The following is an 18,156-nucleotide window of genomic DNA, read 5'->3' on the forward strand; positions in this document are numbered from 1 at the left end:
ATGTCAACATTGATATGTATTTCCTAGATCTCTGCATTACTACATTTGTAGGCCTGTCAATAACTCCCTGGTTGTGATTTATTTATCTATTTATTGAATACTTTACTAACAGTTTGCAAAAAGCACAGTGGCACAATTATACAATGGTGCTAAAAGGATAAAACAAAAAGCCCTAAGAGTTTGTTTCCATTGTGATCCTGTGTATTCAATTCATTGAGAAATTTAAACAGACAACATAATTATCTAGGGTGTTTGTGCTGAAACAAAAAGGCAAGTGACCAAGTTTCTTTCTTCAGTATTTGATATGTAATACATACATGCCAATGTACTGTACAGTGTGTGTGGGCCTATAATAAATGATATAGTAGCCTACAATATAGCGTGTAAGCTATATTGCCATTGTATTTCATGATTTCTAAATAGGCTATAATTTAAGGCAATATTACAGCTGATGTGATGTAGTTTTATTAAATTGCAGTGACCATGGGCAGAAACTTCTCCCTTGTGTGTGTGGCCATGGGGTCAGTGAGTGGACTGGACCCAGATAGAATATGACATGCGCAGTTGCGCCTTACCAACACAAGTTGCAGTTGCAGGCGGGGAATACTTTTGCAGGGCAGGAGTAGGAGGACCTGAGACCCAAGTTTAGACTGTCTGTGTCAACAATGTGGACATTAAGACGTTCTTATGGTTCGACAACAATGCGTCATTGAAACAGCTGTGATTATAATATTTGTTTGAAAACGACCACGTATGTATGAGGAAAACGAGCTAATTCCTTATTTCCTTCTAAGTGTTAAGGGCAGGCTCGCGATGCAGAAAACAGACATGGAAGGCTGTGTATCAGTGTCTGCCCTGGACACGAACGCGGCGGACTTGACAGTGGTGGACGTGTACGATATCGCCGCGATCGTGGGTCAGGAGTTCGAGCGGATCATCGATCAGTTCGGCTGCGAGTCCTTGTTGCGGCTGATGCCCAAGGTGGTGCGGATCCTGGAGGTGCTGGAGGTGCTGGTCGGTCGCAGCACCGCCGTCAACCCGGAGACCGAGGCTCTGCGGCGGGAGCTGGACAGGTTGAGACAGGAGCGAAATGACAGGCAGGAGAAGGAAAAACAACACCAAAAGGCACGTGGGTTGTGGAAGCACTACTAGGCTAAGGTCACACTGATATTTTTACCTGATTTTGATTGTACGGGTTTACTCTCTACTCTGCCCGAAGTAGGCCTACTTTATTATGCGCTAAAATATCCAGTTGGGTAACAGGATAGGTGGGCACCGTGAAGGAAAAGTGGGCACCTTGGTATTAAATTGGCATTTTCCCCCAAAAATGCTAAAAATTTTGATATTTGTCAAATGTTTTGAGATAAAGTAAAGTATACATGATTAGATAATGCTTAAACATTTGACAATTAAGGTCTAATATTTCTACAATTGCTACAAAAATCTGTATATCCAGTCATTTTGGGGCATAAACAAGAAGTTGAAGGATAAAATTAAGTCTGATAATGATGTACCGTGCATGTTCACATCATGTATACTTTACATTACTTAAGACCATTTTTCTAATTCTTTCTTTGCATTTTGGACAAAATAGCCAATTTTACAACGAGGTGCCCAGATGTCCCCAGTGCCCACCTATCCTGTATCCATCGGTTTTGTCACAACGAAATGCAACTCTGTACCTTGTTTGTGCTGTTTTATTATTGCTTTATTGCTGTTGTTGTTAAAAATAAGAAAATACAATAAATATGTTAAATTGCTATTATTAAAAAAAATCTAATATAAATGTATGCGTGGTCTCAGGGCATGCACATGTAGAGTAGTCTCTCTTTACAGACATATTAGGTCACACACACTTTATTGTGTTGTGATGATTATGTTTGTGTGCCCTTGGCCAATATCCATCCTTCAGGAGCTGGAGTCAGTGGAAGATGAGTGGAGAGGAGAGGCCCAGGACCTGCTCCTCCAAATCACTCAGCTTCAGGGAGAGAACAAGAGGCTATTGATTAACCTGTCCCTCAAAAACTCACCCATCACAACAGAGGAACTACAGCAACATGAGGGTAAGGACACAGAATAAATACATGCGGACATTTTACAGGATCTGTGCTTGTATTATAACCTGTTGGTTTAGGCTACAGAATTCTAGTTCCAAACTTATGCACCATGTGTAAGTTAGTGCTTTAATGAAATGCTGTCATGAAATGAAACGTATGGCATCCGACTTTAAAGCTTTGATTCTGAGGAAAATGTTAGGCCTACTCAAAATAACTACATACAGTAGTGTTGTGGAATCAACAGTCTGCTCTGTCCTTAATGTGGGATTTATACTAAGTCTAAGTCTAAGTCTAATTTGTACTTAGTCGTATGACCGTGTCACTCAACAAAATATAAATCTGGCTTTAAGATTGAGAAGAGACTTGTCCACTTGGGATACTGAATTACACATAGCTGCTTACTTTAGCAGTTACTGTGCTACTGTAAGTTGGACAGTAATATGATATTAATAGTAATTACAGTCTTATAATTCACACTGCAGCAAATAAACCGTTAAATGTTATAATGTATGACGATTCATATTCTCAAACTACATGTCTAATATTATTGAGGACTGTGTGTCAATAGTTAATTTGCCTCACTCTAGCCACAACACAGGTCAGGCTGTCTTACCATTATGCTTGCTGACTGTGTTGTATCTTGTAAGACCTTGGTACACTACAAAGTGCTCAGTGTATTACTCAGGAATAACACAGGTTCAGCTGTCTAAGGAGCCATCTATCTACAGTCTAAAAGAGTCCAGCTGCACCTAATAGAATAAATCAATTCATGCATTTATTTGTGCTTAAAGCTGCAATCCATAATTTCTTTGTGTGTAAATAAAACGTTATTTTGATCAATCTGTATGGTAGAGTATGTTAATACAATATACTCTACATAACTAACACAACTGCGGTAGTAGAAATGTATATCCTATGGTCGTCGGGTAGGACTGCTACTGGTTGACGAGGTATTGCATCAAAGTCAAAACACAATTTTAGCCTATGCTCAAACAAGCTGTCTCTTATAGCTCAAAAGTAGACATTTCTGCACTCACACAGTTTGAATCCTGAGTAGGACATTAAACTTGTGGATTGCAGCTTTAACCAAATTGATCACACACACTGTATGATCTTGTGAGTGGAATATTTGCATGCAAGTTGTACTAGTAGTGACTGAACCTTTGTGTCCGTGCATTGATTTGTTCTGCCTCAGTTAAGGGGTCTTGAGAGACAGGAACACAAGTTTGTTTGATGTCTAGCTTATACATGTTATAGATTTCTTTTGCACTGTCAGAATCAGATTCATCTGACATGCATCCTCCTATGCACTCACGTGCAATTGTATATGTTGCACAATTAGATGTTGACATAAGAAGGGGAAGTGTCAGTAGCAGCAGGTGACGTCTTGTAAAGGACTATTTTTGTTCTGGACAAAAATATAATCCTTGTGTGAGACTTTAATGGTGGCTACAGTTATATTTACTCTCATGGGTCAAATATACAAAGCCAAACCTGAAACTTGTATATCCATTTGTTATTCTGTGGCATGGGCATTACTCTGCCATAAATTATTAATTTGGTAATATACTGTATGCATTCAGGATATGCAGTAACAGAAAACCTGGAAACCAGGTAAAAGTACTGCTGATGGAATTATTTTGCCCCTAATATGAAAAAAGAGAAGGGAACTGACCGTGTGATGCCTCCTAAAATTACATATTCATTAATAGCCTTAAATATGCCCCTTTTAAAGTGTTCTGGTTGGGTTTTTTGACACAATTAGAACAGCTATGTACATACTTGTCTTTCTTTGTCAACATGTTTCAAGTGTTAATTCTCCAAGTGTGAATTCTTCCTGACCTTAGGAATAAGACACTGTAAAGGAGGTGTATTTAAGACTATAATAAATAAGAATATTTTTTTGCATTATACTTCTATTCTCTTTTTGGAAGACTCTCCCACCTTTTTGTGGAGTACATACATGTACATTATTTTGCAACGGAAATTATGTGATATTACAACCTTTAGTGATTTATTACAGCTTGTTAGATTGTTAGTGTACATACAGTACTTGTGTTAGTGTACGTACAGTACTTGTGTTGTCAATTTGTGTCCTTTACATAACATCCACAGGTATGTCAGAGAAAGAACAACAGATGATGAACAAGCTAAAGGACATGGTGGACAAGCAGAGAGATGAGATCCGTGCGAAAGACCACGAGTTGACACGGAGGAATGAGGATATTGAAGCGGTGAGAGTTCAGACTGTGTCGAATTGGCCTGTGGGATAGATTTCATTAAAGAGCTTAATCGCATTAACCAGAACCAGATGAGAGACACTGAAATGTATTCCCTCCACTTACAGCTTCAGATGCAGCAGCACCGACTGATGAAGATCAACCAGGACCTTCGTCACAGGACCGGTGTGGTGGAGTCCCGGGGCAAGGCTTTGATCCAGCAGAAGGCTGAGCTGGAAGCTGCAGCCCAGGCACGGCATCAGGAACTGGGGGCTCTGCGGCTTGAGGCGGCTCGGCTGAGGGAAGAGCGTCTTGAGTGGGAGCTACAGAGAGAGGTTGTGGAGAAAGTGGAACCCGTTCCCACAAAGGCAAAGATGTCTCCGCCAACATCAGCACAGAGAACCGTAAGTCTAACAATAACCTCCTTGTCATAGCATACATTATGAACCATACTATCTTACAAACCAAAAATAAATTTTGAAACGCTGATGTCATGTAGAGCAAGGTTCAAATCAGCCATGTAAATAGAGGCTGGTAAATCTGTTTTGTTTTTTGTTTTTTTTGCCTTAAGTGGCTTTGATGTGTCCCAAATATAGTCCTTGGGAGCAGAAACAGCTGACTCAATCAAGCAAAATTCAGTTTGGGTGGAATGTGGAGGGGACCCTGGATTCCTGGCTGACTGCTTTGAGTCAAGGGAGGGCCCATCCCTCCTCCCAAGCTCAGCAAAAAAGAATGGGGAGGATGAAGATGAAGACGTGGGAGCAACAGCGTTGTTATTGGTAATACCTGCTTAAACTTACCCCTGTAGACTGGTTTGTTGTGGTTTAACTGAAGCCCAGTGTCAACTGCTTACAGAAAACAGAGTGCATTACTTACTTCTCTGCCTCATATGAAGCACATTTTGGGTCGATTTTTGATCTGGTTTTGATCTGAGTTTTCATCTGGTTTAAACTCAATTTCAGTAAATACCCAGAATGAATACAGTATGTTACGCAAGCAGTAGGCTCACTCTGGAATGCATTCTGTTTATACTCATTAGAAAAACTGTGGAGCAAGATAATTGTTGATGACATAACCAATGCTGTGCATGAAGGAAAACAAAATTAATGAGAGAGGGGTGCTCAGAGGAGCACATATCTCTGCCAGGCCGGGTGGCCTACCTAAGTTCCAGAAATTCTAGTTGGTGGGAATGGACGTGGCCTATATATTGGGAGTTGCGTCATGACATTTTTTGTCTATGAGCTACGGTTCAAGATTTATAGGCCCAACTCTTACACACAGGCAGGGATGAAAACTACAGATAACTACAAACGTGGTTGTTTTTTTGTTGTTTTTTTACACCAGGAAGAGTTATATGAAGGGGGACCAGAAGAAGTGACAGACAGCCTGGAGAAAGAGTCAGAAAAACCACGCTTTACCCTCGAGGAGTTGCGTGACGTCCTACAGGAGAGGAATGAACTCAAGTCTGAAGTTTTCATGCTACAGGAGGAGCTAGCATATTACAAAAGGTCACTTCTTTATTCATAGAATTTTAGCGTGTTCAAGAGATTCAAATAACAGTTGTTTAAAAGTTAACTATCCTCTTTTTGACATCCCATAGTGAGGAACTGGAGGATGAAGGTAGCTTGGTCCCTCTTATTCCCTCTCCTCCACTGTACCCTGCTCCTGTTGATCAGCCTGACTCTGGAATCAAACGCTTGTAAGTAATGAGAGTGACATTAAGGAACCCAGCCTTGCTGTCACAGAGCCATTCTCACACATCACATCACATCTCATCACATCACATCACAACACAACTATTCTCTTGGGGTGCCACACCCTGACCACAAAACTGTTGTACCATCCCAGCTACTATACCTATAAACACTTATTGATTTAATTCTTAGAACTACTAAGAACTACTTTTGTTTCTAAACTCAAACTAGTTATTTTTTAAAAGGATTACTTTACTGACCATACATTATTTAGTACTATAATTGAATGTAGTGTTGGTGCAGTAGTGCTGTATTTTAATACATTTTCATTTCATTTTTCACATTTGATGAACCAACAAATGGTACGAACGAGTATTAAAGAAAATAGAAAGAAAGAGATTCTTGGCTACGCTAGGCTTTGTTTAGCAACATTCCACTTAGGTTAAAACTGTAATAATACACAAGATTATACCAGTGGCGTAGCCAGAACGCTAGCCGAGGCTGGGCCTAGGGAGTCGCGGGTGGGCACACATGCACGCGCGCGAACATTTTCGGTTAATAGCGGTTTTTGATACTTTTTCCGCATGTTTGTGACGGATTTCGGGTACCTATATATACACTATTATCAAAATGGCTGAATATGACATTAAAATAATAAAATTAAAAAAATTAAGTTATATATATATATTTTTTTAATGTTTTTTTTGGGTGGGCAGTAAAACCAAATGGGTGGGCCCAGGCCTACCTATGCCCACCCGTGGCTACGCCCCTGGATTATAGCATGGGTGTACCAACTGTATTAGAATTAAACCATATTATATTATACTATATTGTATGGATTGTTATATTACATTATTCCCGGTTCTCCTCATTGGCTTGAGCAATTGATCTGAACTTGCACGCGGGCTATGAGATCTATCGTTGACATGGTTACAGCCGTAGCCACGTTTACAGCCCCGCAAGCTATGGGATGATCAAACTGCGCATGCATGGAATTACTGCACGCTGCCGATTGCCGGCCACTGCCACACTAAAGCCTTGAGATGAGAGGTTACTGCCACACAGAGAATGCTGCAAACTTATAAAGGACTTTCATTTACGGCCCGTGTCCACAGTGCACACACACTGTGTTTTATGAGCAGGAGGGCACTTTGGATATCATCTTACCACTACTAGTCCCTCGCATGTATTACTGCTTAAATGTGCCATGGAAGCAGTAACAGAACATACATGTAACATGCCTAAATTCTCATCAGTGATGTGTGGTTATGAAATACTGGACCTGAATTCCCATACAACAATAATGAACTCCATTTAAGATCAATGGTACTGTTATCGTTCACTATGTATAATCACAATATTTCTCTTATGTTCCCTGACTTCCCTCTCAAAGTCAACACTCACCCCTTACTTTCTTTGCTTCTCTGGACAGGATTTTCACGGCCATAATGCCAATGGTGGCAGCAGGTTTGATTGGAGATGATCCCACGCTGATGCCAATCAGGAGACTTATTTCCTTTGTATGACCTTGAATTTAATTTGATGTCTTTTATTGTGTTATTGATTGTAGTCCGGTTCACTATGTTAAAAAATATTGTTTTGTTAAAAGTTTTTTTTCAAAGCATGAGGAATTCAATTTTTTTTCACAAACACCTGCTTGGCTGCCATTTTGGATGTTTAAAATGGCCACCAGGAAATACATTATTTAAACTATCTTGGCCTCTAGAAATGTAATATGTTAATCCTCACACTATGTTTTTGGGGTCAAGGAATCAAATAAAGACCTCAAAATTGTGCCAAGGATCTTGCAGTGGTGCCCCCAAGGGTTGGCCAGGGAAATAATAATATGCTTATAACTGATATATTACATTAGGTGTTATTCATTTTAATCAATAATGTAAATTGATTATTCGTGTGTGTGTGTATATATATATTTATATATATATAAACGTGCCTGTTAATTAAAATAAATAAATGCTTCCCTGGCCCGCTGCTGCACAATGCATGCTGCGAGATGACAGTTTTGGTCAGGACTTAAATGTACAGATTTGTCAATAAAATCAACTAATTGACTAGTCAACAAATTCCTATGACTATTAGTCAACTAAGAATGTATTTAGTTGAGGATAGCTGTTATTTTTCTGCCACACTCTGCTAAACATTCATTTGATACCATTTTGTTTGACAGCACCCATTGATTATGTAGCTATTTTACACATCTAAAATTGAAATGTAACAGTACAGCATTGGAAAGGCAGGACTAAGCTAGAAACCATGCTAGGCCATCCAAAATTCATACATTCTCATCAAAAAACTATTCTAAATACGAGTTTTAGTGTTTACTGATAGTTTTGTCCCATCGATTAGTTGAGTTGTAGGAGGTTCCATTTATAGTGACCCATGTTTTTGTGTTATTGTAGTTGTCTACCACTGGAAATGGTATGTATTTATTTATTATTAATAATATTTTTCTATGTCTCTACTACTGGAAATAAGCTCTTGAGCTTTTTTGTTTTCTGTTGAACATGAACAAATATATGTACATGTACTGTCACTGAAAATGTCAATCAAAAAATCTGTTCTATTGGTCTAGCTGTTACATGGGTTTTACAGGCTGGAGTCACCACGTTAGGATGTACAGTAATGTCAGCCTGTGTAATAGCTTTAAATGTGCCCACTGCCGGTCAATGACATGTGTCACATGCATATACAGCATGTTCCTGCATATTAGTCTCAGGGCTCATGAGCATCTTTGAGTGTGGTATCATTCAGTGTTAGATAAACTTAATGAAAATTTAAATGCTAATGGTCTGCTGTATGGGTTGGAAATGTGTTTATTGATGATGAATTTTAGTTGAAAAATGTAATTGAGTTCTGTCTCATGTCTTTTAAGTTTAGCATGTTTCCCAGGAACCTCCGACACACACACACACACACACACACACACACACACACACACACACACACACACTCACACTCACACTCACACTCACACTCACACTCACACACACACACACACACACACACACACACACACACACACAAAAACAGCTGGTTTGGTTTGGAGTGAAAAGCCACATTTTGTTATAATGGTCTTTCATTCATCACATGCCAAGAAGGTATCACAGGTCAGCTGAACAGACTCATAATTGTTGACAACTAAAGTTGATAGGACACCTTGATCCATGAGACATCTTGATCCATTTACCACTATGGACTTTTGAATATGTTGTGAATTAATGTGCTCTAACAGCCAATCCCTCCTTACTAAATGTGCTTTTTGGCTTTCTTTATCTAATGAGTCCGAATATTGCAAAACTCTTAACTGAGAGGCGTTGTGTACAAATGTAATATCTGTATTGTGGTAATATTTTGTTTAATTTTCTTTATGTCATAAATTCTAATACATTATCATATATTATATGGACATGTTATTGTCAAGCATTTGTATGGCATCCCAATACCACACACTCTCGCTCACTCACTCACTCTTTCTCTCTCTCTTTCTCTCTGTCTCTCTCTGTCTGTCTCTCTCTCTCTGTCTCTCTATCCCTCCCTCCCAGAAAGAATGAGAAAAATGTACCTAGATAATAACCCTATGTAATAACCATATCACGTGCTCTATCACCTGACTGTTGGCATTGTTTTCACCTGTCGCCAGGGATACTTCTCCCTCCTCCACTGTGCCCCAGGCAGGCTATTGGTCGATCCCTCTAGGGGGAAGTGAGGGCTGGCAATCTGGCAATGAGGAAACGATAGACCAGGGTTGCCATGTCCGTTTATTATAAGCGACATTGGGCTTGTTTTTCTGTAACGTCGCTTGTAAATATTGGTAGTTGCGAGTTGCGGTGTTGTTTTTTAAACCAGTGGTTTTCATGTCAAGGACCCCTAATTAATATATACCTATTTGTCCACAGACCCCCCCCCCCCCTCGCATCTAAAACTATTCTGTGCCAGGGACCCCCCATACAAGATTTGTGTTGTTAAAATCCATCGCGACGCGTAGGTTGGCTATTTTCAAATAGCCGTAGCCGTCGCTTCTATTTGGGCTTGTTTTCATAGACCTGGTTGCTTATTTTGTCTCGCTCAATCTGGCAACACCGCGATAGACGCGTTAGTGGTGAAACCTGGAACACACAGTGCTGCTCATCCAAGAGTAAAAGTAGGAGGATAAACATTTAAACAACTCTTACGAAGTAACATCGTTGGCAAGTGCGTGAGTTTGAATGGTGTAGTAAACTACTGAGGAACTCCTTCAGTCTATGACAGTCATGGAGCTACGCGAAGAGTCCTCTCCTGCTGAGGCTTTCGAGAAGGACGCGTTCCAGCTCACGGTCCAAGATGTGTATGACATTTCCTACGTGATCGGCAGAGATCTACTGAAGATCAGCAACACGGGCGAGGAGGTGTCGGACCTGCAGTTCAGAATCGTCAGGGTTTTGGAAATGTTTGAGACTCTGGTCAATAAGTACAACTTGTCAATAGAAGAGCTGAAAATGGAGCGAGATAACTTCAAGAGCGAGTTGGACAGAATCGTAAAAGAGAGTTCCTCTGGGCAGGGCACGGTGAGTTAACTTGCCACGTTTGCCATACAAGGTAGACTTCATACTTTAATATATACTTTCTATAACACCTTATGAGTGGTTCTCACACCTTTTCATGATAAGGAGTTGGACCCTCAAATGATGTATTTGGCCCGCGCACCCCATCTGAAAATATTTTGTGTCAGGGGTCCCCATAGCAAGATTTGTGTTACTAAAATGTTTCAAAAAATATTCCAAAAATTTTCAAATAGCTAATGTATATAGGGGTTAAAGTGGTTAAGCTGATTTTGATGAAACTTTTTTTTGTGACCCCCCCCCCCCCACACACACACACACACACACACACTCTGAGAACCACTGCTGTACATAACTTGCGTATGCATTTATTTTGTATATAATTGTATAATTATATACATATATACCTTAATTATAAATCTCTACCCACAAGTGTCTGCAACTGATTTTACATTTGTGTTGTATCACACGATAGGGGAAAGTTTCTGTTTTGTTTCTGTTTTGTTTTGTTTTGTTTTATCATTGATATGAATATTGATGTGAAAATGAAACTGTACTGCGATGTATCTCGACGACACTGCAAATGAGGGCAACCTCAATGTCCTTCGGGAATAAATAAAGGTTTGAAATAAGATGAAATGGAAATATGAATGTTTTAGGATGAAATGTTTTATTTGCTCTCCTTACAGCAAATGGCTGGACCAAACCAATTAGTGATAGACTTGAAAGATCCCAACAGACCACGCTTTACAATGCAGGAACTGAAGGAGGTTCTTCAAGAAAGGAACCAGCTAAAGGCACAGCTTATGTTGGCTCAAGAGGAGCTTCAGCTATACAAGAGGTGAGAAAATCCACTCCCAAGATAGTAAAAAAGAAAAAAAGTTATATAGAAACTATGTTGATACTACCACTGTTCATGTGTTAGCTTTGTCAGTTTGACCTTGATTTCCGCAATTCACTTGAATAAATCCTGCAATTAACCTGTAGCAACTGAACAAATATAATAAAAGACTTGATACAACCTTAAAATAAAACCTGGTGGTGTGGTGTTGCACTGACCGATATTGATTGTTATATAATTACTTGTTAGTGGTGCAGATTCAGGCTGTTCCCTGACATTGTAGGTTAGTAATGACTATCTTAAAAACATGTTCAGCTGTCTAAGATCACAGGTGAACTAGATCTAGTTTTATCTCATTTGGCTGTATATTCATTTGCAGTGGGATTTTGCCAAATGCTGAATCAGTCATGGTGGAAGTAGACCTGAACTCACCACCCTCCACAGAATCTATTCCTGCCACAACAAATGATTTAAAGGAGGACCCAAAAGAGGAGAAAGCACCCATCAGTAAACTGTGAGTAATATGGTTCACTGCTTTTATTGGATGGAAATAAAATAAAAACAAAACACTAGAACTGTGACAGGTCAGAAAGGGCTACATCCTAGTGGTCACAATAATGATACAAGGTTGTGGCTGGACGGGCAGATTGAAGAGCAAATGCTTTGACCAGAGCATTTAGCCATAGCAACATTTGTGTGCACCCTAAATGGCAAGTATTCAGGGAAATTCTCAGCCATAATCACATGATGTGATGTTAAACCAGCAGGGAGATTCTTCTCACCACCCATCACTGGTCTCATAATGGTTAGCTTGTGACTAGCAGTATTTGTGCAAATGCTGAGAATCATTGTGCATGCTTGAATGAGCAAACTTAAACTGGCCCTATATCTGACCAGTGCCGTGATCATGTCTGGCATCAGGACCACAGTCCATTGCTTCTACAGTCACTTCAATTTAATTGAGACCTGAGAACTGTGAGTAATATAGATTAGAACACACAGAAGAGATGTTCCTCTAGCTAATTCTGGATTATTCTCTTTCTAGGTTTTCATTCAGGAGGAAATAAAGAATAACCTGTGACAAGAACTGGCCAAGCCAAACCGGATTTGTATGCAGATATTTTTCTAATCAGCTGACCACTTTTATAGCTTTATTTTTGACAATGTAACAGCACTATTTTGTAATTATGACCCAAAGGGGTTACCACAGTAGAAATAGTATATTTACATGAAGGTGTGATACAGTCAAACACAAACCAGAGAGTATTATCTATTTAATCTGAGAAGTGTGCACTGAAGTTATGTCTCTGTATTATACTTTTATAACATTATACAGCAACCTCATTGAAAATCAGAAGGGCTGTCAAACATTTTAATCACTAACTTAAAACAAATGCAAGCATGCTTACTAATTGTAATTAAATCTTTCATATGAAAACATCCACTCATGTAACTTCATTGAATTTGTTCTAATGGGAGATGCAAAGAATGAGCCATGGATTGGCAACTTGTACTGTAGATCTTAATTCATTACTTCTTGCTTGAGGTTTAGTTTGCAGTGGGACAAGGATTTCAGTTCGACAGTCTCAATGTCCTTAAATTATTTTAAGTCTGGTGAGTAAAGCAGACATGCTAACATGTAGGGTTGATCCCAAGACAAACATAAGGGTCTCTTATTTTGCCACACATCTTGCCTCCCATCATAATAAGAAACCTTTTTGTGCAAAGGTCAACATCACTGTGTAGACAGATTTGCAACACTGCACATGTCTAACAGTGAATGTGACTGCCATCATCAGTGTACACTGTACTGCATTTTTAAGCACACTGAGCACCCACTTGTGTAAATAAATGTACACTTCAGCTAACTAATCAGATGTTTGAATTGCTATCAAATCTCATTGTTGGAGAATCCCTCTGATCATGCCTAGGGACCCTTTCACCATGTCAGAACAGAGGAACCAAGCTACACCTCAATAGTGGATACATTTGATTTACATCTAGAGAAAGCATTGGTATACTTAAAGACACATTGATCTAATTAGCTGCAGCTGTCTGTAAAGACCATGTATGCAGTATTTCCTGCCTGGATAGTATCAAGGCGTTTGCAACAAAAACCAGGAAGCAAGCCATACAGGCATTTGTAAGTGCGTTCATTGTTGGTCAAAGTGTACCAACTACTCTTATATACTCAATTATGTCATTTCAGTACAGTATGAACATTCACTCTCAGCGCTTGCCATTTAACCAGATGACCTCCCTAAACATTAGCCATGTAGCAGTTTGAAGAACTCAGCCAATTTATTCTTCAATTACATCTTATTTACAATATTGAAATTGAGGTTGTAGAATTATTCTGACATCAAAGAAATTGGTAATAGCAAACACTCCTAATTAAGGTTGACACCCAACCCAAATTACATTTAGCAAAACATAGTATGTATAAAAGCATTATAAAAACACTACAGATGCAAAATACAAATTTCATGAGTGGAAGCTCTATCCTAAATATCTATAAAAACAATTGATACAATATAAAACAAACATTTGACCTGTATTTTAACGATTGCTCTTCTCTACATACCGCAAATAAAGCACTTATACATAAGGAGTCTTCGGTAGGATATACCAACAGTTCAGTATTTGAGCCAGGGGTGAGCTGAGAGGGAAGCTTTGCTCCGATCACCATAGTCATACAGCAGCTCCTCTTCTGCCTCAAGGTCTCTGGAGGCCACCAGTATCAAATGAGGTCTTCCGTCGATGCCATGAAGCTTTGTCTGGCAATTACCAATTTTACTGTGGTTGATCAGTCGTCCCAGGCGGTTGGTTTCCTTGGTAGCATCCACACTTAAAAACGAATTAAGAAGATAATGTTTTATATTCTGACAGTAAAAGCTAAGTTAATCAAAAACTGAATATTTCTCCATAAACTTTGAATATTTCTCCATATAGGGAGCCGCTCTACATTTTTACTCTCAAATGTAAACAGGCAACCCAAGACAATAGAAGTAACCTGTGAATTATAAAACGTGGTGATACTTGGCAGTAGTAACATTATGACTTACCAGAAAGTTTTCTGGTGGTACTGGAAGTAGTACATGTAACATCCGGTGTTGGGATCCTGGGCATACTGGGCCTCCCTCTTCTTAGCAGCAGCTAATTCCAGCAAGTCTCCATGATACTCCACTACAAAATCTCCCTTTTTGAACTTCCTGAGGGCAAACACTCCTCTCCCTTTTCCTTCTATGTTCTGGACCTGTTAAGATTTAACCACAAACAAGGTCAAACGTTTGAGTTTAATATAATTGTTTGTTCATGATAATTCAGAATAGTTTAACAATGGAGGCCTTAATTACATTTGCAACACATTTTTCTACAAATACTGGGCCCTAATCAGTGACCAGTTAAACCACAGAAAGAAAGAAGATAACATCGAATGGAATATGAAAAATCTGACTGATACATATTATTTATCACATGGCGCCATGGATAATGTATACCGATTTCGGAGTTTTGACAAAAAAAAAGCATACTTGAAAATGACAACGCTGTATGCAAATGACAACCAGTTAACCACAATAGCATATTGAATGAGAGAACAAAATATCCTTAAATCTTTGAAAGATGTATGTGATTGACAGCCATGTTTTCTGCATAACAGTCTATCCCAGATGTAGAAACTAATCTCACAGTTCATCTAGATGTAACTTAATCTGTGTCTTACAAGTAGGAAAGAGATGTTTACTTATAGCATTCATAATGTTTAATGGAATCTGGGGCACTTTTGCATTTTCAGCTTTATTAAAGCCTATCAAAACATGCATCTCACCAACAGATCCCTGAAGAACATGATAGCTAGCCAGGGTAACTGTAGTGCTGCTCAGAACTCAGAAGCACTTAAATGCCAGCCCACTACATAAGACATACAGCTTCTGGTTCAAGTGCCACATGAAACACTACAAGACATAGGACAATGGCACTTTCCTTTCCTTTGCAGCACATTGTTGTAACTAATACCAACTATTAAAACCAACGCACCTGCAGCCCTTCTTCAACTCCATTCTTAATAAGGTCATCAAGGTGTTGGTGTTCTTCAACCTATTGACAATAAATGAGGAAAGAAATACAACTCATTAAGGTCTACATTTTCCCTGAATCCCTGGTTGGTTAGTATTGTGCAGCAGATAACAAATGAGGTGCTACTTGTGAGAATATGAATCATCAAGTATTTTTCTTTGCAGGCACAGGGAGAAAACAACTGCATTGCAATAACCAGTCTATAATTTATTGACATGCAAAGTACTTTTTAGGGAACTCTTATTAAACATTGAAAGCTATGCATTTGTTGATTAATGTCCCATCAAGCAATATGCATACCAACCATGAGCTCAGCTTTAGTTTTTCTGGAACTTCGTCTTATGGGGAAATAGTCTGTGACCTTTCTGTTTTGAGAAGCCTTATTCTCCGTTCTGAAAAGCGGTAAAATAGTTAGATTTAATATTGAGATTATTTCTGTCAGGCAGCTGGTCAGCTTCCCTGGAATAAGATGTCAACACATACTTTTTCTCTCTGATTTTATGACATGTTCCTCTTCCAGTTTTGGACACTGAAACATTGTCTGGTGCAGGTCCAGGGTTTGTTTGTGAAATTGAATCCTTCTCCGGTCGTTGTTCAAAGACAGGCTCACTGGAACCAGGAACCGGACAAGTCCTTCTTGAATTCTGCTCTTTGGAGTCACGACTCTCACAGTTGACTTCATTAGGTCTGCCTACATTGAGGAAGAATTTCACATGTTGACCGTGAGAGCTGGTTTACATTGGGGTTGAGGAAGAGAAAGGGGCTCCTTCAATAAACAATTAGGTTATGTCATAAGATGGCATGTCTGAACACTACCTCCATTCAACGCAGTACATTTTTCTGGGGTCATGTAAACTAAACTGGATCTGCTGACAGTCCACGAACTTGGAGGTAAACAGCCATAGTCATGCAGTCAGAAATTGCAATATATTTGAGAAAATTGGCAAATGGAAAACAAACTGTAAACTTGAATATCTTCTGCAAGACTTCAACCTTAAAAGTGCATGAAACCCATACCTTTCTTGAGATTTGAAGTGTCAATATGGCATTTATCAGACCCATTTCCTTCCTGGATCAGCACACTTGAATGGTCACTCAGAGGGGATCTAGATTTGTTTGGACTCAGTAGACTCTGGATAGTAGGTGGTGCTTTGCCTAAATCCTACAGCAATAGAAACAATTAGTTAATTCAGCAATTAATACATCAAAGTCATCATTACCAACAAGGTAATTAATAATTACCTTAATTCATTTTAATATATTTTGAAACATTGGTAACCAACATAGGCCTACATAGTAACCCGACATGTCGTGTGGCCTTTTACACACACACACACACACACACACACACACACAAAGAGTTTGACTAGATACAAGTGACCTTAAACCCCGGTCCTTGCTATGAGGACACAGGACAGAGATAACATACACTCAGGTAACCTAGCATTACTTGAACCTCCTACTGTGAACGTACAAGTTGAATGTTACTAGGGAGCTTAGATAACATTATCATTAGCTTACTGCAACTGGTCAATTTAATTATAAAATGCAAAAATTCTGGGGCCTCCTTTGTCTGTAATGCTACGTTTTAACACTCAATGTTAAAAAGGGCGTTATTAAACATTACCTGGCTCATTTCGGGTTTGTTTTCCTTTGTCTCCTTTGAGCTGCCTTGGTGTTTAACAACAACAGTCTTCTCGAGTTTACTGCAGGTCTTGTTCTCCCCTTGGACAAAAAAAAACACACACGTGTTAGCAGGACCATAATTAAAATAAATTGAAAACTTATTTAAAAGGCTAGCGTGGGGGAGCTGCTAGCGTCACATTAGCAAACACAGCAGTGGTCACTCGAACAAACTACCTTTTAACGCTAGCATTAAGCTAGCTAACCTTACCTTTGGCCATCGCAGTTTTCCAAATACACGCCAAAGAGGACGAGGGGTCGCTTCAGGGAGGGTTTAGGTATGTATAAAGTTAACTGTTTATTCGACGACAAACATCACCACACTATTCCTCTGTGTGTGTGAATGACTGACTGCCTGCTGCTGGGTGCTTCTGGGTACGGTGGATTTAAAAAACTTACCGCATCTCTGATTGGCTGTTTGATCAAACAAGGAGCGTGGAGACCGGCTGGCAGCTCTCTCATTGGTCACCGCCGCTCACTTAGCAACGATGCTAACTCTTGCTTGGTGCTACATTGGTGGGGGTGCCCGTGTTGTTTTCAGCGTTGCCATGTCGGGTTATTATAAGCGATATATTGGTGGTTGCGTTTTTTTGGGCGTGTGGGCGTTTCTAACGTGTAGTTGCTTATTTGGGCTTGTTAACTAATGTTATTTAAACCAGTGGTTCTTAAACATTTTCATGTCAAAGGGACCACCACATGAATTTGTATTTGTCCACGGACCGCCCCCCCCCATCTGAAAGTATTTTGTGCCAGGGATTTGTGTAGTGAAAAATGTTTAATAAATCCTCCAAAATATTTTTTTTCAATCATATATCATGTATAGCAGCTCTACGAGCTCGTTGTGAGCTTGTAGGTCGGCTATTTTCAAATAGCCGTAGCTTCTTTTGGGCTTGTTTTCATAGACCTGGTTGCTTATTTCTCTCACAAAACCAGGCAACGCTGGTTGTTTTCATTCTGTCGGTCTGTACGCATGGGCGGTGTACTGCTGACCAATGACGCTGACTACCTGTGAGTTGATAAAGTGGG

At 39.5% G+C, this 18,156-nt stretch overlaps 3 protein-coding genes across 3 annotated transcripts; 2 read left to right on the forward strand and 1 right to left on the reverse strand.

Moving 5' to 3' along the window:
• The first annotated feature begins 627 nt into the window (after positions 1–627).
• On the forward strand, positions 628–9,329 carry LOC308088044 (RILP-like protein 1). The gene is made up of 8 exons (XM_080432382.1): positions 628–1,125; positions 1,913–2,063; positions 4,173–4,291; positions 4,405–4,680; positions 4,873–5,055; positions 5,621–5,784; positions 5,877–5,975; positions 7,403–9,329. Exons 1-8 carry the CDS (start codon positions 754–756, stop codon positions 7,494–7,496), a joined length of 1,458 nt encoding a protein of 485 aa, XP_080288508.1. The 5' UTR covers positions 628–753; the 3' UTR covers positions 7,497–9,329.
• Positions 9,330–10,076: 747 nt separating this feature from the next.
• Positions 10,077–12,812, forward strand: rilpl2 (Rab interacting lysosomal protein-like 2). The gene is made up of 4 exons (XM_080433398.1): positions 10,077–10,535; positions 11,219–11,370; positions 11,750–11,884; positions 12,416–12,812. Exons 1-4 carry the CDS (start codon positions 10,233–10,235, stop codon positions 12,435–12,437), a joined length of 612 nt encoding a protein of 203 aa, XP_080289524.1. The 5' UTR covers positions 10,077–10,232; the 3' UTR covers positions 12,438–12,812.
• Positions 12,813–12,955: 143 nt separating this feature from the next.
• Positions 12,956–17,550, reverse strand: kmt5ab (lysine methyltransferase 5Ab). The gene is made up of 8 exons (XM_080433397.1): positions 17,342–17,550; positions 17,075–17,172; positions 16,465–16,609; positions 15,931–16,138; positions 15,752–15,839; positions 15,409–15,468; positions 14,436–14,626; positions 12,956–14,217 (listed from the first exon to the last, which is right to left on the reverse strand). Exons 1-8 carry the CDS (start codon positions 17,349–17,351, stop codon positions 14,007–14,009), a joined length of 1,011 nt encoding a protein of 336 aa, XP_080289523.1. The 5' UTR covers positions 17,352–17,550; the 3' UTR covers positions 12,956–14,006.
• Between the last annotated feature and the right edge of the window lie 606 nt (positions 17,551–18,156).

The sequence above is a fragment of the Gymnoscopelus braueri genome (assembly GCF_963280865.1).
Source record: "Gymnoscopelus braueri genome assembly, chromosome: 7".
NCBI lineage: Eukaryota > Metazoa > Chordata > Actinopteri > Myctophiformes > Myctophidae > Gymnoscopelus > Gymnoscopelus braueri.

Bases quoted from the DNA above. Each gene is read 5' to 3' on its own strand.
- rilpl2 (XM_080433398.1), top strand. From the start codon at position 10,233: ATGACAGTCATGGAGCTACGCGAAGAGTCCTCTCCTGCTGAGGCTTTC. The intron at 11,371-11,749 runs GTGAGAAAATCC...ATTCATTTGCAG, and splicing joins GAGCTTCAGCTATACAAGAG to TGGGATTTTGCCAAATGCTG. The intron at 11,885-12,415 runs GTGAGTAATATG...TTCTCTTTCTAG, and splicing joins AAAGCACCCATCAGTAAACT to GTTTTCATTCAGGAGGAAAT.
- kmt5ab (XM_080433397.1), bottom strand. The intron at 16,610-17,074 runs GTAATGTTTAAT...CTATTGCTGTAG, and splicing joins ACAAACCCGAAATGAGCCAG to GATTTAGGCAAAGCACCACC. The intron at 14,218-14,435 runs GTAAGTCATAAT...TTCGTTTTTAAG, and splicing joins TACCACCAGAAAACTTTCTG to TGTGGATGCTACCAAGGAAA.
- LOC308088044 (XM_080432382.1), top strand. From the start codon at position 754: ATGTATGAGGAAAACGAGCTAATTCCTTATTTCCTTCTAAGTGTTAAG. The intron at 1,126-1,912 runs GCACGTGGGTTG...TCCATCCTTCAG, and splicing joins AGGAAAAACAACACCAAAAG to GAGCTGGAGTCAGTGGAAGA. The intron at 2,064-4,172 runs GTAAGGACACAG...TAACATCCACAG, and splicing joins GGAACTACAGCAACATGAGG to GTATGTCAGAGAAAGAACAA.